The sequence below is a fragment of the Prionailurus viverrinus genome, chromosome D4, assembly GCF_022837055.1.
Source record: "Prionailurus viverrinus isolate Anna chromosome D4, UM_Priviv_1.0, whole genome shotgun sequence".
NCBI classification, from domain to species: Eukaryota; Metazoa; Chordata; class Mammalia; order Carnivora; family Felidae; genus Prionailurus; species Prionailurus viverrinus.
The window spans coordinates 88,639,362-88,656,985 of record NC_062573.1 but is presented as its reverse complement, the minus strand read 5'-3'; the positions used below and the strand labels follow the sequence as shown (position 1 = coordinate 88,656,985).

Here is a 17,624-nt window from a genome sequence, read left to right as displayed (position 1 = left end):
GTGTTAAAACGGGATGAGCACAGAGCCCCCGGGGGGCTCAGTCACTTGAGCATCCGACTCTTGGTTTCTGCTCACATCATGATCCCAGGGTCGTCGGATCGAGCCCTGCGTCAGGCTCTGCGCTGTGCACGGAGCCTGCTTAAGATTCTCCCTCTCTCTGTCTCTCTGTCTCTCTCCCCCCGCCGTCCCCCTCTCCTCAGCTTGTGTGCTCTCTAAAATAAAATGCAATAAAATAAAATACCAGAATGAGCACTTGGGGGAAAATGAGGTAGGAAAGGGTGTTAGAAGTGCCTGTCGGGTATTCTACCAAGGAGTGACGTTTGAGCAAAGATTTGGAAGAGGTGATTATTTATTTAAATGGGGTAGGAGGTCCTAAAGCCCCCAGCTCTCCAACAAACCGGATGTCCCCTCTCCCCCTTAATGCAGTGTCAGAATCACACGATTACTTAAGCGTTCCCACTGGTTTATTTATGTGAGGTCGGTCTCCACTTATTTTCACATGGCCACGTTTTCGCTAGAGCACAGCGGCGTGCTCACTGGCACACCCGGGCTTGTGGATCCGACTCTGCTAGCGTTCATCTCCCCGCGTGTGACCAGAAGCGTAGTGTCTTACACAAGGGGGATTGTTTCCCCTGTCACGTAAAGGATGTCTGCAGGCAGAGGGTCCAGTCGTGGCGTGGACAGATGTCTCTAAGACCTCAGGGACCCGGGCTCCTCTTAGCTCACAGCTTTTGACAATGTGACCTTCAAACTCAACGTGGCTTCCGGAGCTCCAGCCATCACGTTCGACTTCCTGAAAGCAGAATATAGAGAAGGGCCCACACCATCCCTTTAAAGAGTCTTCATAAAATGGTGCCCTGTCCTGTCTACGTCTCAGAGATCTCAGAGGTCAAAAGTTAGGTGGTCTGGGGCGCCTGGCTGGCTCAGTCGGTTAGGTGTCCGACTTTGGGTCAGGTCATGATCTCATGGTTCACGGGTTTGAGCCCCACGTTGGGCTCTGTGCTGACAGCTGAGAGCCTAGAGCCTGCTTCAGATTCTGTGTCTTCCTCTCTTTACCCCTCCCCACTCGTTCTCTCTCTCTCTCTCTCTCTCTCTCTCTCTCTCCCTTTCTCTCAAAAATAAATACACATTTAAAGAAAATTAAAAGAAAAACAAAGGAGATAATCCGCAGTCTATGGCCCATCTACAAAGTAGGTAGTAGCTAAAATAGTTGCTAAAATGTGGGCTTGTATTAAGAATTGAGATCTTGGGGTGCCCGGGTGGCTCAGTCAGTTAAGCGTCTGACTTCCACTCAGGTCATGATCTTGTGATCTGTGAGTTCGAGCCCCGCGTCGGGCTCTGTGCGGACAGCTCGGAGCCTGGAGCCTGCTTTGGGTTCTGGGTCTCCCTCTCTCTCTGCCCCTCCCCCGCTCGTGCTCTGTCTCTCTCTCCGTCTCTCCCTCTCTCAAAAATAAACATGAAAACAAAATTTTAAAATAATAAAAACAAACAAAAAAGAGAATTGAGATCTTCCCAGGGGCACCTGGGCGGCTCAGTCAGTTAAGCGTCTGACTCTGGCTCAGGTCATGTTCTCGCGGTTCGAGGGTTCAAGCCCTGTACTGGGTGGTGCCTGCTTGGGATTCTCTCTCGCGCGCTCTCTCTCTGCGCCTGTCCCTCGTTCTCTTTCTCTCAAAATAAATAAAAGAAAAGAAAAGAACTGAGATCTTTCTAGATGGCCTTCTCTATAGTTACTTTCTTTAACTTTTTAAATGCTTATCTGTTTTTGAGAGAGCGCGAGACTGTGTGAGTGCGGGCAGGGCCGAGAGAGAGGGAGACAAGAATCCGAAGCAGCCTCCGGGCTCTGAGCCGTCAGCACAGAGCCCGACGTGGGACTCGAACTCATGAACCGTGAGGTCGTGACCTGAGTTGAAGTCAGACACTTACCCGACTGAGCCACTCAGGCGCCCCTGTGATATTTTATGTATACATCTATCTTTCTATGACATTATGGCTGTGATTGCCTCACACGTTTGTCTGCGCTCTCTGACCCTGAGAAGGTGAGGCACCCAGAGTTCCTAGCAGCGTGCACGCCGTAGAGTTCATTGATTTATTCAGCAAACATTTGTTGCCCACGGTTCTCCCCAGGCACCATCCAGGTTCTGGGGATACAGTAGAGGAAAAACAGAAGGGAGCTTGCCTTTGGGACTGTGAACAAATGCATACATAAGGAAAAATCATGCGATGAATTAAAACCCCTGAACCACAATGAACCAAAGAAATGAGAGCGATTATCTCCTCTTGGCTTTGACTTTGGGGGGGTGCTAAATTACCTTAGGAATTTCTGGTGAGAACCAGACTTTTGTATTACTGTAGTTTTCAAGGGAATTGCGTAACAGCCGTTCATTTTTTTCCGCCTGCTTTTAGCAAAGTCATTCTTCCTTAGTATTTGTTTCTCCATATGTGGACAGGTGGTTCTTAAAAGTATTCTCCCATCTCCATTAGACACATACCTTTACAAATGGCACTAAGTCTTTCTAGTTATAAAAATATTTCTGGAGGGTCGCCTGGGAGGCTCAGTCGGTCAAGTGCCCGACTCTTGATTTCAGCTCAGGTCATGATCTCACGGTTTGTGAGTTCGAGCCCTGCGTCGGGCTCTGGGCTAACATCCTGGAGCCTGAAGCCTGCTTCAGGCTCTCTCTCTCTCTCTTCCTCCCCTGCTTGCTCTCTGTCTCTCTCTCAAAGATAAAGATTTAAACAAACTTTTAACAAGAGAAAAAGAAAAAAATATATATGTTTGACTAGAAAAAAAATCTGTTATTAACCAATATAGATACAATTCTGTGAGTCCTTATTTGGACAAAATTCTTTACACGGTCAGCTGTATGATCATAATTCATTGTGTAAAAGGTATTCGCACGTATTTAAATGCATTCCTGTTTGGTGGGTGTCACTTCAGGATTCGCAGCTGGTCATAGAAGCTTACAAGTCCGGCTTTGAGCCTCCCGGGGACATTGAATTTGAGGATTACACTCAGCCGATGAAGCGCACTGTGTCAGATAACAGCCTCTCGAATTCCAGAGGAGAAGGCAAACCGGAGCTGAAATTTGGTGGCAAATCCAAAGGAAAGTTGTGGCCCTTCATCAAAAAAAATAAGGTACTGACGGTTGGACCCGGTGTGAAAGGAGTTTTATAAAGTGTGGCGATTTTTGACTCTCTCTGTTAAGCCTTTAAAAACAAACAAGCAAAGAATTTTAGACAGAACGCAGAATGCACAGGAAGAAAAGCTAGTGAGCTGTTTTATTTTGAACCATCATTTCTCTTTGGTGGTGGAACCTTTGCCATGGCCATTTGTCTGACTTCCGATGCATTACCACTTTGTACCGTGTCGCCCACGCTAACCCTGACCTCTACTGACCTCTCGGCCATTTCCCATCATGCCTTTCACTGCTAAGTCTCCCAGACGCCCGGTCGCCTCGGCTGGGAGAGGGGTTACCGCGCAGAATTCCGATAACGATTTATCAGCAGATCTCATTGGAATCGCTTCCATGGGTTAATAACTCGGTGTTGAACTCGTGTTAACCTGTGTGCGCCCATGACCATTTTTTTCGTTTTCTTTTGATAGTGTGATGCGCAGGCGCATGGCCGCTCTAACCTGGGCGTCGGCTGTGGTCAAGGCCGCGTGACTGCTTTTGCCTCAGGATAACTTGCTATGTGCTTCGCAGAGGCTGTCGGGTCCTTCATTTTCTCCCCCCAAGCTCAGCTCTGTTAGCGTAGGCGGGTTAGAAGTCTTGGCCCTTCTGGCTCTAACGGGTTTGGCGTAACTAACCAGAAGCCCTAGTTTGCATGTGGAAAGTCTGCATGAGCTGCTGGTCAGATATCCCTTGGTCTTCTTTCGTGGCTTCTACTTACTAAAAACTTCCCCTTTCGTCCCACGCCCCAGTGTTTTCTTTTGGACCATGGCCGGGATAGTCGATCGTTTTGCGTTGTACTTGCTTTGGATTTCCAATATGATTTGATGCTTATTTTTGTTTTGTGTCTTATCTTCTTGTTTCTGATTTTACTCTGTCACTGCTCCGTCTCTCACATGTAGCTTATGTCCCTTTTAACATCCCCCCATCAGCCTCCCCCTCCTCCCCCTGCCTCTGCCTTACCCACTGCTGTTCCCAACGGCCCCCAGTCTCCCAAGCAGCAAAAGGAACCCCTCTCCCATCGCTTCAACGAGTTCATGACCTCCAAACCCAAAATCCACTGCTTCAGGAGCCTAAAGCGTGGGGTAAGTTCCGCTCCGGAATGCTGTCTCTCTCGTGCGCTTGGGTTGCGTGTTTGGCTCTGCGTCACTTTATCTCGTTTGTGAGTTGAACCCGTTGTGTGTGCCCATAACGTGAAACCGTAAGGGCCTGTGATTCCTCATAGCTAGACAGAAGAACAACGATAGAAAGAGGGGAGGAGGAAGGAGGAAGCAGAATGGACGGAAAGAAGAAGGGAAAGCCAGCCAGCCCGGGGTTCTGTGCGCCCTTGGCGCGTTTCGGAAGGACTTTTCTCCACTTCCCTTTGAAAACATCTAAGTCATTAATATTTTACCAAAAAAGGAAAACTCCGGTTCGCTCTCTGAAGCCAGTGGCGGACGAGATGAGGAATTGGAAGTCACTGTACGCTCAGAAAATACTTGCTTGTTAATTCCCAAAACCACCTGAGTGTCGCCGAGGCACTTCTCTCTGGGCTGAGCCTCAGGGTTCGGAGGGCGGAGATGCCATGAGTTTACAGTGGTTTCTTTTTTTTTTATTTTTTTATTTTTTTTAACATTTATTTATTTTTGAGACCGAGAGAGACAGAGCATGAACGGGGGAGGGTCAGAGAGAGAGAGGGAGACACAGAATCGGAAGCAGGCTCCAGGCTCTGAGCCGTCAGCCCAGAGCCCGACGCGGGGCTCGAACTCACGGACCGCGAGACCGTGACCTGAGCCGAAGTCGGACGCTCAACCGACTGAGCCACCCAGGCGCCCCTACAGTGGTTTCTTTAGCTGTTTGGCTGAACTTACAAGACTGATAAAATACCTGTTGACCGGAAGAGGCCGAACGCAGTATTTGTCTTTAAAGGGTGAAAGTAAGAAGCCGCTGACGTTTATCGAGCGCTTGTGATGTACCAGACCCTGTTCTGTGTACTCATTTACTTTTCCTTCAGCCGCCCTCCGAACCTAGGTACCGAGGTTTCCTTATCTTACTGGCAAGAAAACTAAGGCATAAAAAAAGATGAACTTAGGAAGACGGCGAGCCAGAATGAAAGCCAGAGAGCCCGCTCGTCATATGCCGAGGTTTTGCGACATCCACATTCAGGGAGAATCTGGTACCACGCGGTCAACCCGCCAGGGGCGGTCATTTATACTCCAGTTTGCCACGCCGATTACCGTTGCCTGGCTTCACGCACGGGGTCTTGTGGAATTGATCCAGGAACCAAAAGTAGATACCAGTGTGGTTTACGGGAAAAGATTGGAATAGATGGAGTCAGCCGTAGCCTCCCAAATAAATCTAACCGATCAGTGGCCTCTAAGCCACGCCCCCGATACTCTTCATGACGAGTAACGAGTGAAGCGTGGCGATGAAGAGCAAACAGACACATAGCGCGATGGCGTATCCAGTAAAGGTCTTTTGTCCTGACCTTCGGGGATCGCCGTCCGGTGGCAGGGGGATGTTGTTCTTGTACCGACGTGATTGTTACTCTTCCCCTCCTTTGGGTAAAAAAGGAGTGTGAGTCAATAACAGCCAACTAAGTTGTTGCCTTTTAAAACAAGGGACAGCCCATCTGCTAAAATTGGAACGATACAGAGGGGATTAGCGTGGTCCCTATGTGAGAGTGACACACAGAATCATGAAACGTTCCATTTTTCTAAATGTTTATTTATTTATTTTTGAGAGAGAGAGAGAGAGCGAGTGTGAGTACACGAGCGAGGGAGGGGCAGAGAGAGAGGGAGACGCAGAATCCAAAGGAGGCTCCAGGCTCCGAGCCGTCAGCGCGGAGCCCGACGCGGGGCTCGAACTCACAACTGCGAGATCAGGACCTGAGCCGAAGTCGGACGCTTAACCGACTGAGCCACCCAGGCGCCCCGGCGCGTCCCATGTTTTAAAAATAAATAAGTAAACAGAACAAGGGACAACCCCCCTATTTCTTTGTATGCAGAGTTTCTTTCATCGGGGAATCCCAGTGTTGCATGCAAAGAATCTGTATTGTTGGTGGGATTGTTCTGTTTTAAGGTTACCCAGCGTGTCAGGTTAAGAATTAGAGATTTGACTTCCGCAAGACTTCAGGAGAGCCGTTGTTAGGAGGCAGAGTATAGAGCATCACAAGTAGATGACAGATCGCGTTGAGCTCTATAAGGAGCTCTCAATCCCTGGCTCGATCAGGCTGGCTTTGAACACTCCCGTTCATCCCGCTTTTACTCCTGGAAGAATTTCCAACATCTGGCCAGGGTGTTTTTGCTCGACTGCATAAAGTTTTACATCAACTGTAAGTCTGTTAAGCCACCTCGGCCACTTCCAAAACCTTTACAGAGCACTCCTTTATTATATTTCCAATAAACCCCTCTGCACGGTCTTTTGGAGTCTCCTAATGGAGTATGTTGAATATCCGTGATTGTTTCCCATTTGTTTGTGTCTCTTCCATTCTGTCAACACCACACAGCCTGTCGGTTGCAAATGGTTTCTGAATCTGTGTCTCATGCTGTTCTCTGAATGTTTCGGAAAAGACCAAAGAACGTCAGTAATCAATAAGCGTACGGGAAAGATGGCTAGGAAAGATTTAACACTCAACACAGTGAAATGAGAAACCAGCTATTATGAGGATTTAAAGGAAAATCCCTTTTTAAAAAAAAAAAAAATGGTCAGCAAAATGAAGTTTCTTTCTTACTCTTTAAACCTGTGCTCAGCAAAAACAGGGTTAACAAAATTTCTCCTCAATAGTGAGTGTGCTTTTCTGAGAGTGAACTCACACATATACAGACTGGAAACATCAGTAAGGAAATAGGAACATATTTCTGCCTCCCTCAACTTTTGGTCAGTCTGCTCTTAGCAAAGGTCACATTTGATGACCCTTCCTTCAGGAAGTAGCAGTCAACAAAAAGGAAAGAAAAAGAAAAAGGAAACTCATGACCGGAGTACGATTAGGAAGTTCAAAAATAAAAAGCAATCTGAAGTTTGGGGAAACAAATTTCATTTTATTTTTTTTAATGTATTATTTTTTAACAAATTGGATGTAAAGCACCCCTACCAGGGAAGGGTGTTGGAAGCCGTTGGCATCTGCAAGAAAATTCTGTTTCACTGAACATTTCTACAGCAGGTCACCTGAGCATGATTAGCCACGTTTTCATCTTTCCGTAAGAAAAATGAAACTAGAAAGTATGGTCTCGGTTTGCCATTTACAGATGTAATTTTATTGCCTTAAATTAAGATTTCTTTTCCTGGGCTGGGCAAGGGCCTTCTAAATCTAAAACGTGGACATATTTTCCCCCACGCTTGAGAGCTCGTTGCATGGAAAAATCCCCTCAAAGTGGATGAAAAGATTTGGAAAGTCCTTACCAGCCGTTTGTCGGATGTTGCGGTTTTATGGTTACTGTAATTTTTTATTTATTTTATCTTGTTCTCTTGCTGATTATTGGCAGACTCAGTCTTTCTGTTTTCACAAAGAACTCATGAAGAGGACGATAGGGAAGCCCACGTATGCTTTTGAAGCTAGGGACTATGTTGTAAGTTTCCATGTGTCGGCCAGGTCATACAGTCACAGCACAGGCACTAACCCCTATGACAGCACCAAGACTGGGGACCCAGCAATGAAATTCTCCACTGGCGGACCTGGACACAGAAAAAGCCTAATTCTCAGTATAAATGCAATCCCAAGCTCCTTCATCCGGAAAGCTTGGGGCGGGAGGGGGGAAGAGAACCCAACTTCCCAATAACCACCAAACTGCCTAAAAATGCCAGTGAGCTGAGCTCGGCCGTCTGAGACGATGTCCCTGGGTATGCGCCTTTACGGCAGAGTCTCACCCATAAGCGCAGCCACAGAGCGTGGTCCCGGGAGAAGGACACTCTTAACGGACGGCAGTTGCGTAGCAAGAGGGCTCACGATCCGGTCGGAAACAGGTGGATCCGTAAGGGGGTTATGCCATAAAGCTTGGAGAGCCAGAACGACCACTGAAGCAACGAGCAAGGTCATAGAGTAGTACCGTGACTTTCCATGGACCTTAAACACGTTTACTCGTGTATTTATTTTCACCGTCCCCTTTCTTCGTACTTGAGGTTAGTACCTGCGGCTGCAGAATAACACATGGACCCGCTGGCTCTGTGTTCCCTCATGTGTTATTGACACGTGTGGCTTCCAAGGCTCCATACTTGTTGCCTGAAACTGACAGCTGCTTAGTTCCCCGGGTGTCTCGCAGCGCACTTAATGCCGTCTTTGAAAACGATTCTCTTAAATGATTCGGTTTCTAATGTTAAATGATCTAACTGGCTGGCTTACAACTCACGACCGAAAACCAGTTTATAATAATCGTTACAAGAATACGTGGCACCGTGCTGGTGCTTTATGTAGATTACCCATCACTGTCCACTTCGGAAAATCGAATTTTGTCTTGAAAACTCGGTATTTTCCTATTGGTGCTCGGATTTGTTTCCAGTCCTCATGATTCGTTTTCATTCTGAAGAAGTGGTGATATTCCCCTGCCATGAGGTTTGATGTTAGAATTCTTCTTTTCGGGATGCTTAAGGAAGAATACATAACTAGCATACATATATAAGTGACCGAAGTAGCCGAATAGAGAGCAGGTAATGTATGAAGTTCAAATGCCAGTTCTTTGAATTAGCAGCATTGAAGACGATAACGTGTGAGGAGACATCTGTAGGTGGTAGTGTGCTTTCTAGGGAAGATATTCGCAAAGTTTTCTGCTGTGCACCCGGTGTTGTCTGTAAAGAACCCAAGTCGTGACAAACTGATCTGTGCTAAAGCTCACAGGAGGGGCGCACAAGACAGTCGCGAGTGTGCCTGTGTGTACCGTGTTCTCCCAAAAGTTTTGTCCGACCACTTCTTTCCTTCAAAGTCTTTCTTTTTCCCCCATAAGGGCAATGTCTTTAAAAGCTTCCTGCCTATTTAAAAAGAAGCGTCCATTTTGAGTTAATCTTAAGAATAAGATTTTTTAAATCTGGCTAAGGAATTTTAACACCCTCCCCACTCGCCACTTAAAATCAAAGGGCCCTTTCTTCGGTGCTTTGTCCCCAACATATTTTTGATCCTACTACAGCTGCCGGAACTTTTAGGATTGACGACAGCTAAGCAAAAAGGCACTGCGCCCTCAAAACACTGCTTTATAGCCGTAGAGCATGTCCCCCCTGTTAACGAAGAACCGAATGTTTCGTTTGCTAATTCGGAGATGCCTCGTCATCTGTTTTGTGTCGAGGAATCACTATACCTTTGCTAATCTGCAGGCCCAGCAGAATTGCACCTGCTGTGTCCTGATAATTCCCAGGAAATCCACAGCAAGGAGTAAGTGTCCCTCGGTAGTTGAGAAGGCTGCTGCTGTTAATTCCCCAAGTGCTATGTAACCCCCGGGGGTAGGGCTCAGAGTGGATGGAGAGCCTCTGAATACACCTTCCACGGTGCAGGAGGTGGTGAGCGGTGCTCAGGTGGGAGAGAGCAACGTCCTGCCTCCAGCCTGGTGCAGAGAGGCTTTCTGGCTCCTGTGGATGGTTTCCTCAAGCAACTTCCGGTCCCTGGTCCCCCATTCACCCACTCGAGAGTGGGTGCCTCTAAGAAATGCCAGTGATTAGAGTTCCTTAGGATAGATTACTTGTACCTTATGGAAGTCCTTGCTCTCCAGACCCCCGCTGTGCGTAAAACATTCCATGTGAAATTTGGTGAACAAAAGCCTACCTGATTATTCTTGGCTTTTATTATCCGCATGTGTTACCCACTGCAAACGTAATTTCGCTCATCTCCAGGCTGATGTGACCGATACAGAACTGTGAACAGAAACTCTCCTTTTCTGTCTTTATTCTTTGCTCTGGCAACGTGGCAGCTAAAAGAAGGTTTTTGGCAGGGGCCGGCCCCTCTTGTGAACGTTTGCACAGATCCGCTGCAAGCCATTTGCACAAGCGACAGGTGAATTTATGTGCTATGTTAATACGGTGGAACTGGTCGAGTTCCTCTTCTTCTGATGTGTTGTCTCTCTCTCTTTTTTTCCCGTTACCTCTTCAATTTTTACATGAAGCTTTCTCTCAAGCTGGTAAGCACAATTATTCTATGCATGTCCTGAATCTAATCAGCTTTTTTTTTTTTTTTTTTTTTTTTTTTTTTTTTTTTTTTTGGTGTGTGTTTCCTTTGCGTGTGCTTTTGCTGGTGTTTTTTCATCAGACCTTTGCAAGACAAAGGTCCAAAATCTAATAGGGGCGATCTTAATCTTTTCAAGTTGCTAAGAAAATTAACGCTTAACTCCTGATTTGGTTTTCTTTCTTATCGGGGCCTTAAGAGGATGGCAAATATTCATAAGCTTTATTTAAGTGCGAGCATAAATAGAAATACTCAATATCCGGGGGGGGGGGGATGGCTCATGGGATCATTTGGAGTCAAGGTAAATTCCGCAGCTGGAGGGTGCTCCTCCCTGGGGACCCCAGAAGCAGATGGAAGATGTGGGGAGCCTGAAGGACACGTGCAGGGATGGTGCCGGTCTCCAACTCAGGTCCGAGTCAGCCTGCGAGAATCGCAAGCCACGCAGTCTTTAAAGTTGCTACATAAATACGTGGGTGCCTTGTGCATAGCTGATTTAAGAAATCACAAGGTGACTTTACAGACACCGGAAGGAGCCTCCTAAGCCTTTCTAAAATAATGTGCTTAGTGTTCTGTGTTGTTCCTACCTACTTGCATATAGCCCTAGCAAACAGACTAATCATTATTAAATTTCTTAAAAGAAACTCTTAACTCTATAACCCTTAACTGTACTTCAGATACGTGTAACTTACATAGTAGTCTCAACGGCACAGCTGAGAATTTCCTAAAATTATGGACCATGATAAATTGCAACAATTCAACCAGGGATGAAGTCAGCACTTTATGCAATTCTGTTGATAATGCAGGATGAGAGTTTCTGGTTATCCTGATGTACACATTTGTACGCGTGCATGTATATGTATATGTGCGCATATACAGAATTTTTTCCACCTGACTCAGTATTTGGCAACCAACTCAACCCTAAATAAAATGAATATTTTAGGGGTGCCTGGCTGGCTCAGTCCATAGAGCATGTGACTCTTGATCTCAGAGTCATGAGTTCAAGCTCCACGTTGGGCGTGGAGCGTACTTTAACACACGCATGTGCGCACACACACATTTATTTGATCCTAGCATTCATTTATCAAGAATTAAGCCCAAATGGACTCACTGGTGAATTCTACCAAATATTTCGGGAAGAAACTCTATCAGTTCTCTGTAATTTCTTTCAGAAGATCGAAGCAGAGGAAATACTTCCTAACTCATTCTCTGGGGCCAGCATTACCCTAACGCCAAAACCAGAAGAGGGAAGGAAGGAAGGAAGGAAGGAAGGAAGGAAGGAAGGAAGGAAATGAATATTTTATTAAATTGAACATTTCTTAAACTCAAAATCCAAGACGAGTCCCTAATTAAAGTGTCTACAAGAAGGAAAACATTCTAAATGTTTCCATGAACTGCGTTCAACGCCAGCAACAATTGGGGAGAAATTAGATCAATTACGTAGGCGTCTCTCAGATACTGGGGTTCCTTCCTTGCCCTTTCTGTGTTTCTTCTTCTGCTGAGGTGCTGGCAACAAAGGATAATATCACTAATAATATTAGGCGGTCTTTCTGTCTGAGATAGAAATCATTTTACCCACCCGGTATTGAATTGTTGCTTTATATCGTTACGTAGACGCTAATAAAGAAGTGGAGTGTTGCCCAGAGACGCCTGGGGTGGAGACAAGCATAAAATCCCAGGAAGCAGCTCGTGCTTGGGCTGTTTGTGGGGAAATGCTCCGGAGCAAGTGTTTGATTCCAGAAATGAGTAAAACAAATTCCTCCTAGAGCCACAGCCACTTAAAATAACCATACGTGCTTTGACCGCCGCCCCCCCCCATCCTGAAACACCAGTGCCACCTGGTGTGGCCAGTCTCTTGGTAAACCAGGCCATTCCAAAGACTTCAGAAAGTCTGTTCTGACCCGAAGCTAGAAATACAAATTCCTTCATGGAATTAGAAAGCTAATTGGACACAATGGCCTTTTAAGGCACTTCCAGACACCATACGCTCCTTTGGATGTAGAAGTTACGACCTGCATCTCCAAGGGCGACATGAGGTTTGTTTGAGGCATAGCGCATGAGATTAGGTTCTATTTTTTTAATATTTTAATTTATTTTTTGAGAGAGAGAGAGAGCGTGCAAGCAGGGGAGGGGCAGAGAGAGAGAGGGGGACAGAGGATCCGAAGCAGGCTCCAGGCTGTGAGCCATCAGCACGGAGCCCGATGCAGGGCTCGAACCCACGAACTGTGAGATCATGGCCCGAGCCAAACTCGGGGCACTTAACTGACTGAACCACCCAGATGCCCCGAGATTAGTTTCTAAACAGCAATACAGAAACCCGGAATATCTATCAAAGGGCCCTAATTCATTCCTTCATCATTTAACCGTTTTTAGTTTTCGTAAATGATTAAAATTAACTTTTTTGTTGTTGAGGGCATCTGTTCGAAAGTCCTAAGTAAACCGTCCGTTTTACTGAAGATCCCTTTGCAGCTGTGGACACACCAAACGCAAATCTTACACCTGTTCTCCAGCTAGACCTGTGCCGTCCCGTACGGTAGCCACACTTCACATGTGGCTCTTCAGATTTCAGTTCAGGAAAATGAAACGCAAACTTAAAGCAGTCCCACGGTTGCACGAGCCGCGGTTCAGATGTGCAGCAGCTCTGTGCGGCTACCGCACTGACCAGTGCAGACATGAGACCTTTTCCATCCTTTGTAGAAAAAAAAATTCTTCGGGACTCCCAGCACACAGTCAGGCTTAGTGAAGATCAGTGAATCGACATCAACGGCTCGCTAGGTTTCCTGGCGGCCGTGACTCGTTGCAGCACCGAAAAGCAACACAGAACAAAAAGCCCCTCCATTCCGGAAAGCATGCTGATCTGTTTTGAGTCAACCCAGCACGAGGACAGAGTCTCGTGCTCGCAGGCCCGGCGGCCGAATTCAGCCAAGTGAAAAAGCACACGATTGAGGGTTTCAAGTGTTACCGACACGGTAGTAGCACGTGGGAAGGAAAAAACAAGTCTGATTTCTTTCTGGTTCATCTTCGCTCTCGAGGCGATTGGACTGGCTCGGTTTGCCGTCAGGGAAATAGCCACTTCTGTTCTGGTTTCACTCAAATCTTCTCTCTCTTACACGTACACACACACACACACACACACGCGCGCACAAGTCTGAGAGCATCAGCTGAGAGGTCTGTGCGTGGCCTTCGGGTAAACCCTGCTGAATCACACGCTTCCAGCCCAGCAACCTGGCATCCTGTCACAGGCAGCCAAGGAGCCTTGGTCACAAAGCACCATATTAGCCGCTTGGCAAATTCAGCTTGATTTCGGAATTCCGTTAGCCGGGTCCCCTCTTTTCCACCCCCTCCCGAGCCAGTCTGGTCTTTGTTTAATTGGCTCGAAAGCAGGGCGGGGGGGGGGGGGGGCGCGGAATCTCTTTCTCAATTCCTTGGCTTCTCCCTGGTTGTGGAATACATTTCTCTGTCTTTATGGTCACAGCCTCGTTGAAGTCAAAGCACTCGGGGACCAACAGCCTAGCCGCAGCTTCTAACGCGTAAGCATCTGTCTGGAAGCTCGCTGTTGATATTTTCTGCTCAGATCGCAGGCACGGAGGACAGATAGGAATCGTTTCTGAAGGGGGATCGAGATGTCAAAATCTGCTCCTCCTGCCAGATTGGAAACAGCTGGCACGGATTTATTTGCACGCTGGGAAGCCGGTGTGGAGATCGGGGCGCGAGCTCTCCGCGGACTTTTCTGTGGTCACCCTCTAGATGTCAAAAGGCGTGACCAGACTTTCAGAGGGAAGGGTCCTGTGGGGGGTGAGGGGTGGGGAGGTGGGAGGATATATGTTTTAATGTCCTGTTCACCCACGGTCTCTGAGGAGCCAGATGTCCCATCTGTCACTTGCTGGGGATGGAAACTTTCGGCCTCGGCCTGTGTGCAGAAATGGGAAGAAAGATCAGGGAGGAAAGCAGTGCCTTTGACGGGACATGGGTGACAGGGGCGCTTGTCCCTGTGTTTTACGAAGGAAGCAGAAACTCCAAACTTCCTTCAGACTTCAGCGATGCCACCGACCCTGACGGTCAAGTGGAGAATCTGTCGCAAAATGGGTTTCTCGTGGATTCTCGCGGGGGTCAGAGGTACTCTCCGCCTCCTTCCTTCTCCTTCTGCCTCGCTCTCTGCCTTTGGCGGAAGGCGGCTGGGCCGGCAGACCTGGAGCGGGAACCGGTCTGTGGGACTTGCCTTGGCGGTTTGCATGCACTGATTCTGCGACTCAGCTGGGTGTCGTGGGAAAGGGCTCCACCGATTTCATGAAGACACATGCGGACATCTGCAGCCCCCGGGGTCTGGGGGCATCTTTCCTGCAGGCTTCGCTCGGTGTCTGTTTCCCAGCCCTGCCGCTGGCTCACGCATGTTTGCATCTGCAGGGCGCCGCACCGGAGGATTTCAGCAACCTCCCGCCTGAGCAGAGAAGGAAAAAGCTGCAGCAGAAAGTCGATGAATTAAATAAAGAAATTCAAAAGGAGATGGACCAAAGGTAGAGTGCAGCAGCGTGACTTACTGAGAAATTCAGGTTCGGGGGCGCCTGGCCGGCTCAGTCGGGGGGAGCTCGCGAACGCTCGGTCTCGGGGTCGTGAGTTCGAGCCCCCACGTTGGGTGTAGAGATGACTTAAAAAAAAGTCGAAAGAAAGAGAGAGAGAAAGAAAGAAAGGGAGGAAGGAAGAAAGAAAGAGAGAAAGAAAGAAAGAAAGAAAGAAAGAAAGAAAAAGGAATTCAGGTTCAGTTTGGAAAGACAGGAAATCCTAAAACGGGTTCAACATAAGTGATTATTTCGGCCGCGTGTTTTGTCGCGGAGAGTCTCCTGGAGGACTTCAGTACCGATCAGGAGAATTCTTTTCACAAATAGGTTTTATTCTGAGTTTGGGCAACAAAATACATAAGATTATTTTTTTTTCTATATTTCTGCATTAAAAAAAAATTTTTTTTTACTTCTTTTGAAGTAACGTCTACCCCCAACGTGGCGCTTGAACTCAACAACCCCGAGATCAAGAGTCGCACGCTCTCCCGGCCGAGCCAGCCAGGCGACCCTTAAATTTTGTATTTCTTTCTAGGTGTTTAATTTTAATTCCAGTAGAGTTAACGTGCGGTGTCGTATTAGCTTCAGGTGGACAATGTGGTGATTCGACAGTTCATATTTTACGCAGTGTTCATCATGATCCGTGTGCTTTTAATCTCCTTCACCTGCTTCACCCATCCCCCCCACCTTCTTCTTTTTTTAAATCGTGACTGTATAGCTGAGGGTTGGTTTTTTTGTTTTTTTTTTAAGTTTGTTTATTTTGAGAGGGAGAGAGGAGGGGGAGAAGGGACAGAGGGAGAGAGGAAGAATCCCAAGCAGGCTCCGCACTGTCCTCGCAGAGCCTGACACGGGGCTTTGTCTCACAAACTGAGAGGGTGACCGGAGCCGAGATCAAGAATTAGATGCTTAACCCACTGAGCCACCCACGTGCCCCAGAGCCAAGTCTCGTGTACAAATGAGGAAGAGAAACATGGTGTGACTCTAGCCCCTCCCCCTTGCCCCATGTCCTAGCTTTGGGTCCAAAACGTGCCTGTTTTTCTCCCTGAGGTTGAATGACAGTCAGCCTTCCCAGAGGTTCTCGCGTCTCCGTATCTTGTTACGGAACATATTGACAGTGTCTAGAAAATAAATCACAGTACGCCTTACACACCGCCAGCCGTCAGGGGGGTGACGGTTGCTGACTCTTGACCAGCTTCTGCCTCCCCTTCCGGGGTCCCAGTTTTCAGAGCTGTTTTGCAAGTTCCTAGAATCGTACCCACAAAAAAAAAAAAATGGAAGAGATTTGATATCTGTCTTCCCTTGTGCTTCCCACGTTTATAACCTGTACATCTTTTATATCACGTAGGGGATACTTGCTACTAATCCCGATTGAAAAACCACTTTGTTAATCGTCTCCCACCTTCTAAAATCCTCCCTGAGTGAGTTAGGTGAGTCACTGATCCATCTGAGATTTGAACTTGAGATTTTCTAAAAGATAACTTGAGATTTTGTGCTCTGCATGTAGCCAAAAAGTGACTCTGTGTAATTTGAACGATATGGAAGCTGGGATTAAAATTCGGTTATGCAGGGGCGCCTGGGTGGCTCAGTCGGTTGAGCGTCCGACTTCGGCAGGTCATGATCTCACGGTTCGTGAGTTCGAGCCCCGCGTCGGGCTCTGCGCTGACGGCTTGCAGCCGGGAGCCTGCTTTGGATTCTGTGCCTCCCTCTCTCCCCCTGCTTGTGCTCTGTGTCTCTGTCTCTCTCTCAAAAATAAATAAACACTAAAAAAAATCGTTTTTAAAAATAAAATTTGGTTATGCATAAATCAAACAATTGGTAGGTCAGTACAGTTAAAGTACATGCAAAAGAAAAGTAGCTGTTTATTTATTTATTTATTTATTTGCCTCTGGTAAAGCAGCTCCTGAAAAGTGGGTGGGTTTTATAAATCCTGTTACGCCATATAAAATGTAGCAGCACATATAATTACCTTCGCTGCTGTTTTATATTAGAAATACACCTCCTGAAATGAAAACCTTGTCCCTGTACTTTTAATTACACGTGGGACCAAATACAGAAAGGGTCATCGGTGTCTATAAGCCAGTTAAACCTCATGCCGTTTACTATGTGAGCAGTTGTGTTCTGTCCGAGAGTAGGAAGTCAGGACTCAAGTATCCGAGATGACACCGGACGCTGTCCAATAATTACGTAGAAAATTTCCTCTGCCACTTGGGTCATGGCCAGGGAACCTGGTTAACCTTTTAACCCCTCCAGCAGCCTTGCTGGTAATTAGGCAAATCACATTTAAACCTTCACTAAATGACTGTTTAGTGAGCATGTACTGTGTACAAGGAAATAGCGTAGGCGCTGAGGATAAAGTGATGAACAAACCCTATGTCATGCCGCTGACATTTGTGTGTAGGAGAAGACAGAAGACAGGATTAGTCAGAAGCACAAAGTTGATGGTAGATTTCATTTAAAAATTATTTTAATGTTTATTTATTTGAGAGAGAGACAAAGCTCTAGCAGGGGAGGGGCAGAGAGAGAGGGAGACACAGAATCCGAAACAGGCTCCAGGCTCTGAGCCATCAGCCCAGAGCCCGACGCGGGGCTCGAACTCACAGACCGTGAGATCATGACCTGAGCCGAGGCCAGATGCTTAACTGACTGAGCCACCCAGATGCCCCTTTTCTTTTTCTTTTTTTTTTTAATATTTTTATTTATTTTTGAGAGACAGAGCACAAGTGGAGGAGGGACAGAGAGAGAGGGGGACAGAGAATCCGAAGCAGGCTCCAGGGCACCCCTAACACC

At 47.1% G+C, this 17,624-nt stretch overlaps 1 protein-coding gene and 1 pseudogene across 10 annotated transcripts in view; both read left to right on the top strand.

Annotated features, from left to right (window-relative positions):
- Positions 1-17,624, top strand: part of FNBP1 (formin binding protein 1) — a 143,084-nt gene that overhangs the window by 111,708 nt on the left and 13,752 nt on the right. For 4 of the 10 annotated variants that reach the window (XM_047831302.1, XM_047831300.1, XM_047831299.1 and 1 more), the window contains 4 exons: positions 2,936-3,133; positions 4,070-4,252; positions 10,229-10,243; positions 14,689-14,798. In XM_047831302.1, the coding sequence (XP_047687258.1) occupies positions 2,936-3,133; positions 4,070-4,252; positions 10,229-10,243; positions 14,689-14,798 (506 nt within the window). The remainder of the gene's footprint in view (positions 1-2,935; positions 3,134-4,069; positions 4,253-10,228; positions 10,244-14,688; positions 14,799-17,624) is intronic. The other 6 variants (XM_047831306.1, XM_047831305.1, XM_047831304.1 and 3 more) reach the window with 3 other exon arrangements.
- LOC125151022 (uncharacterized) lies at positions 5,767-5,864 on the top strand (annotated as a pseudogene).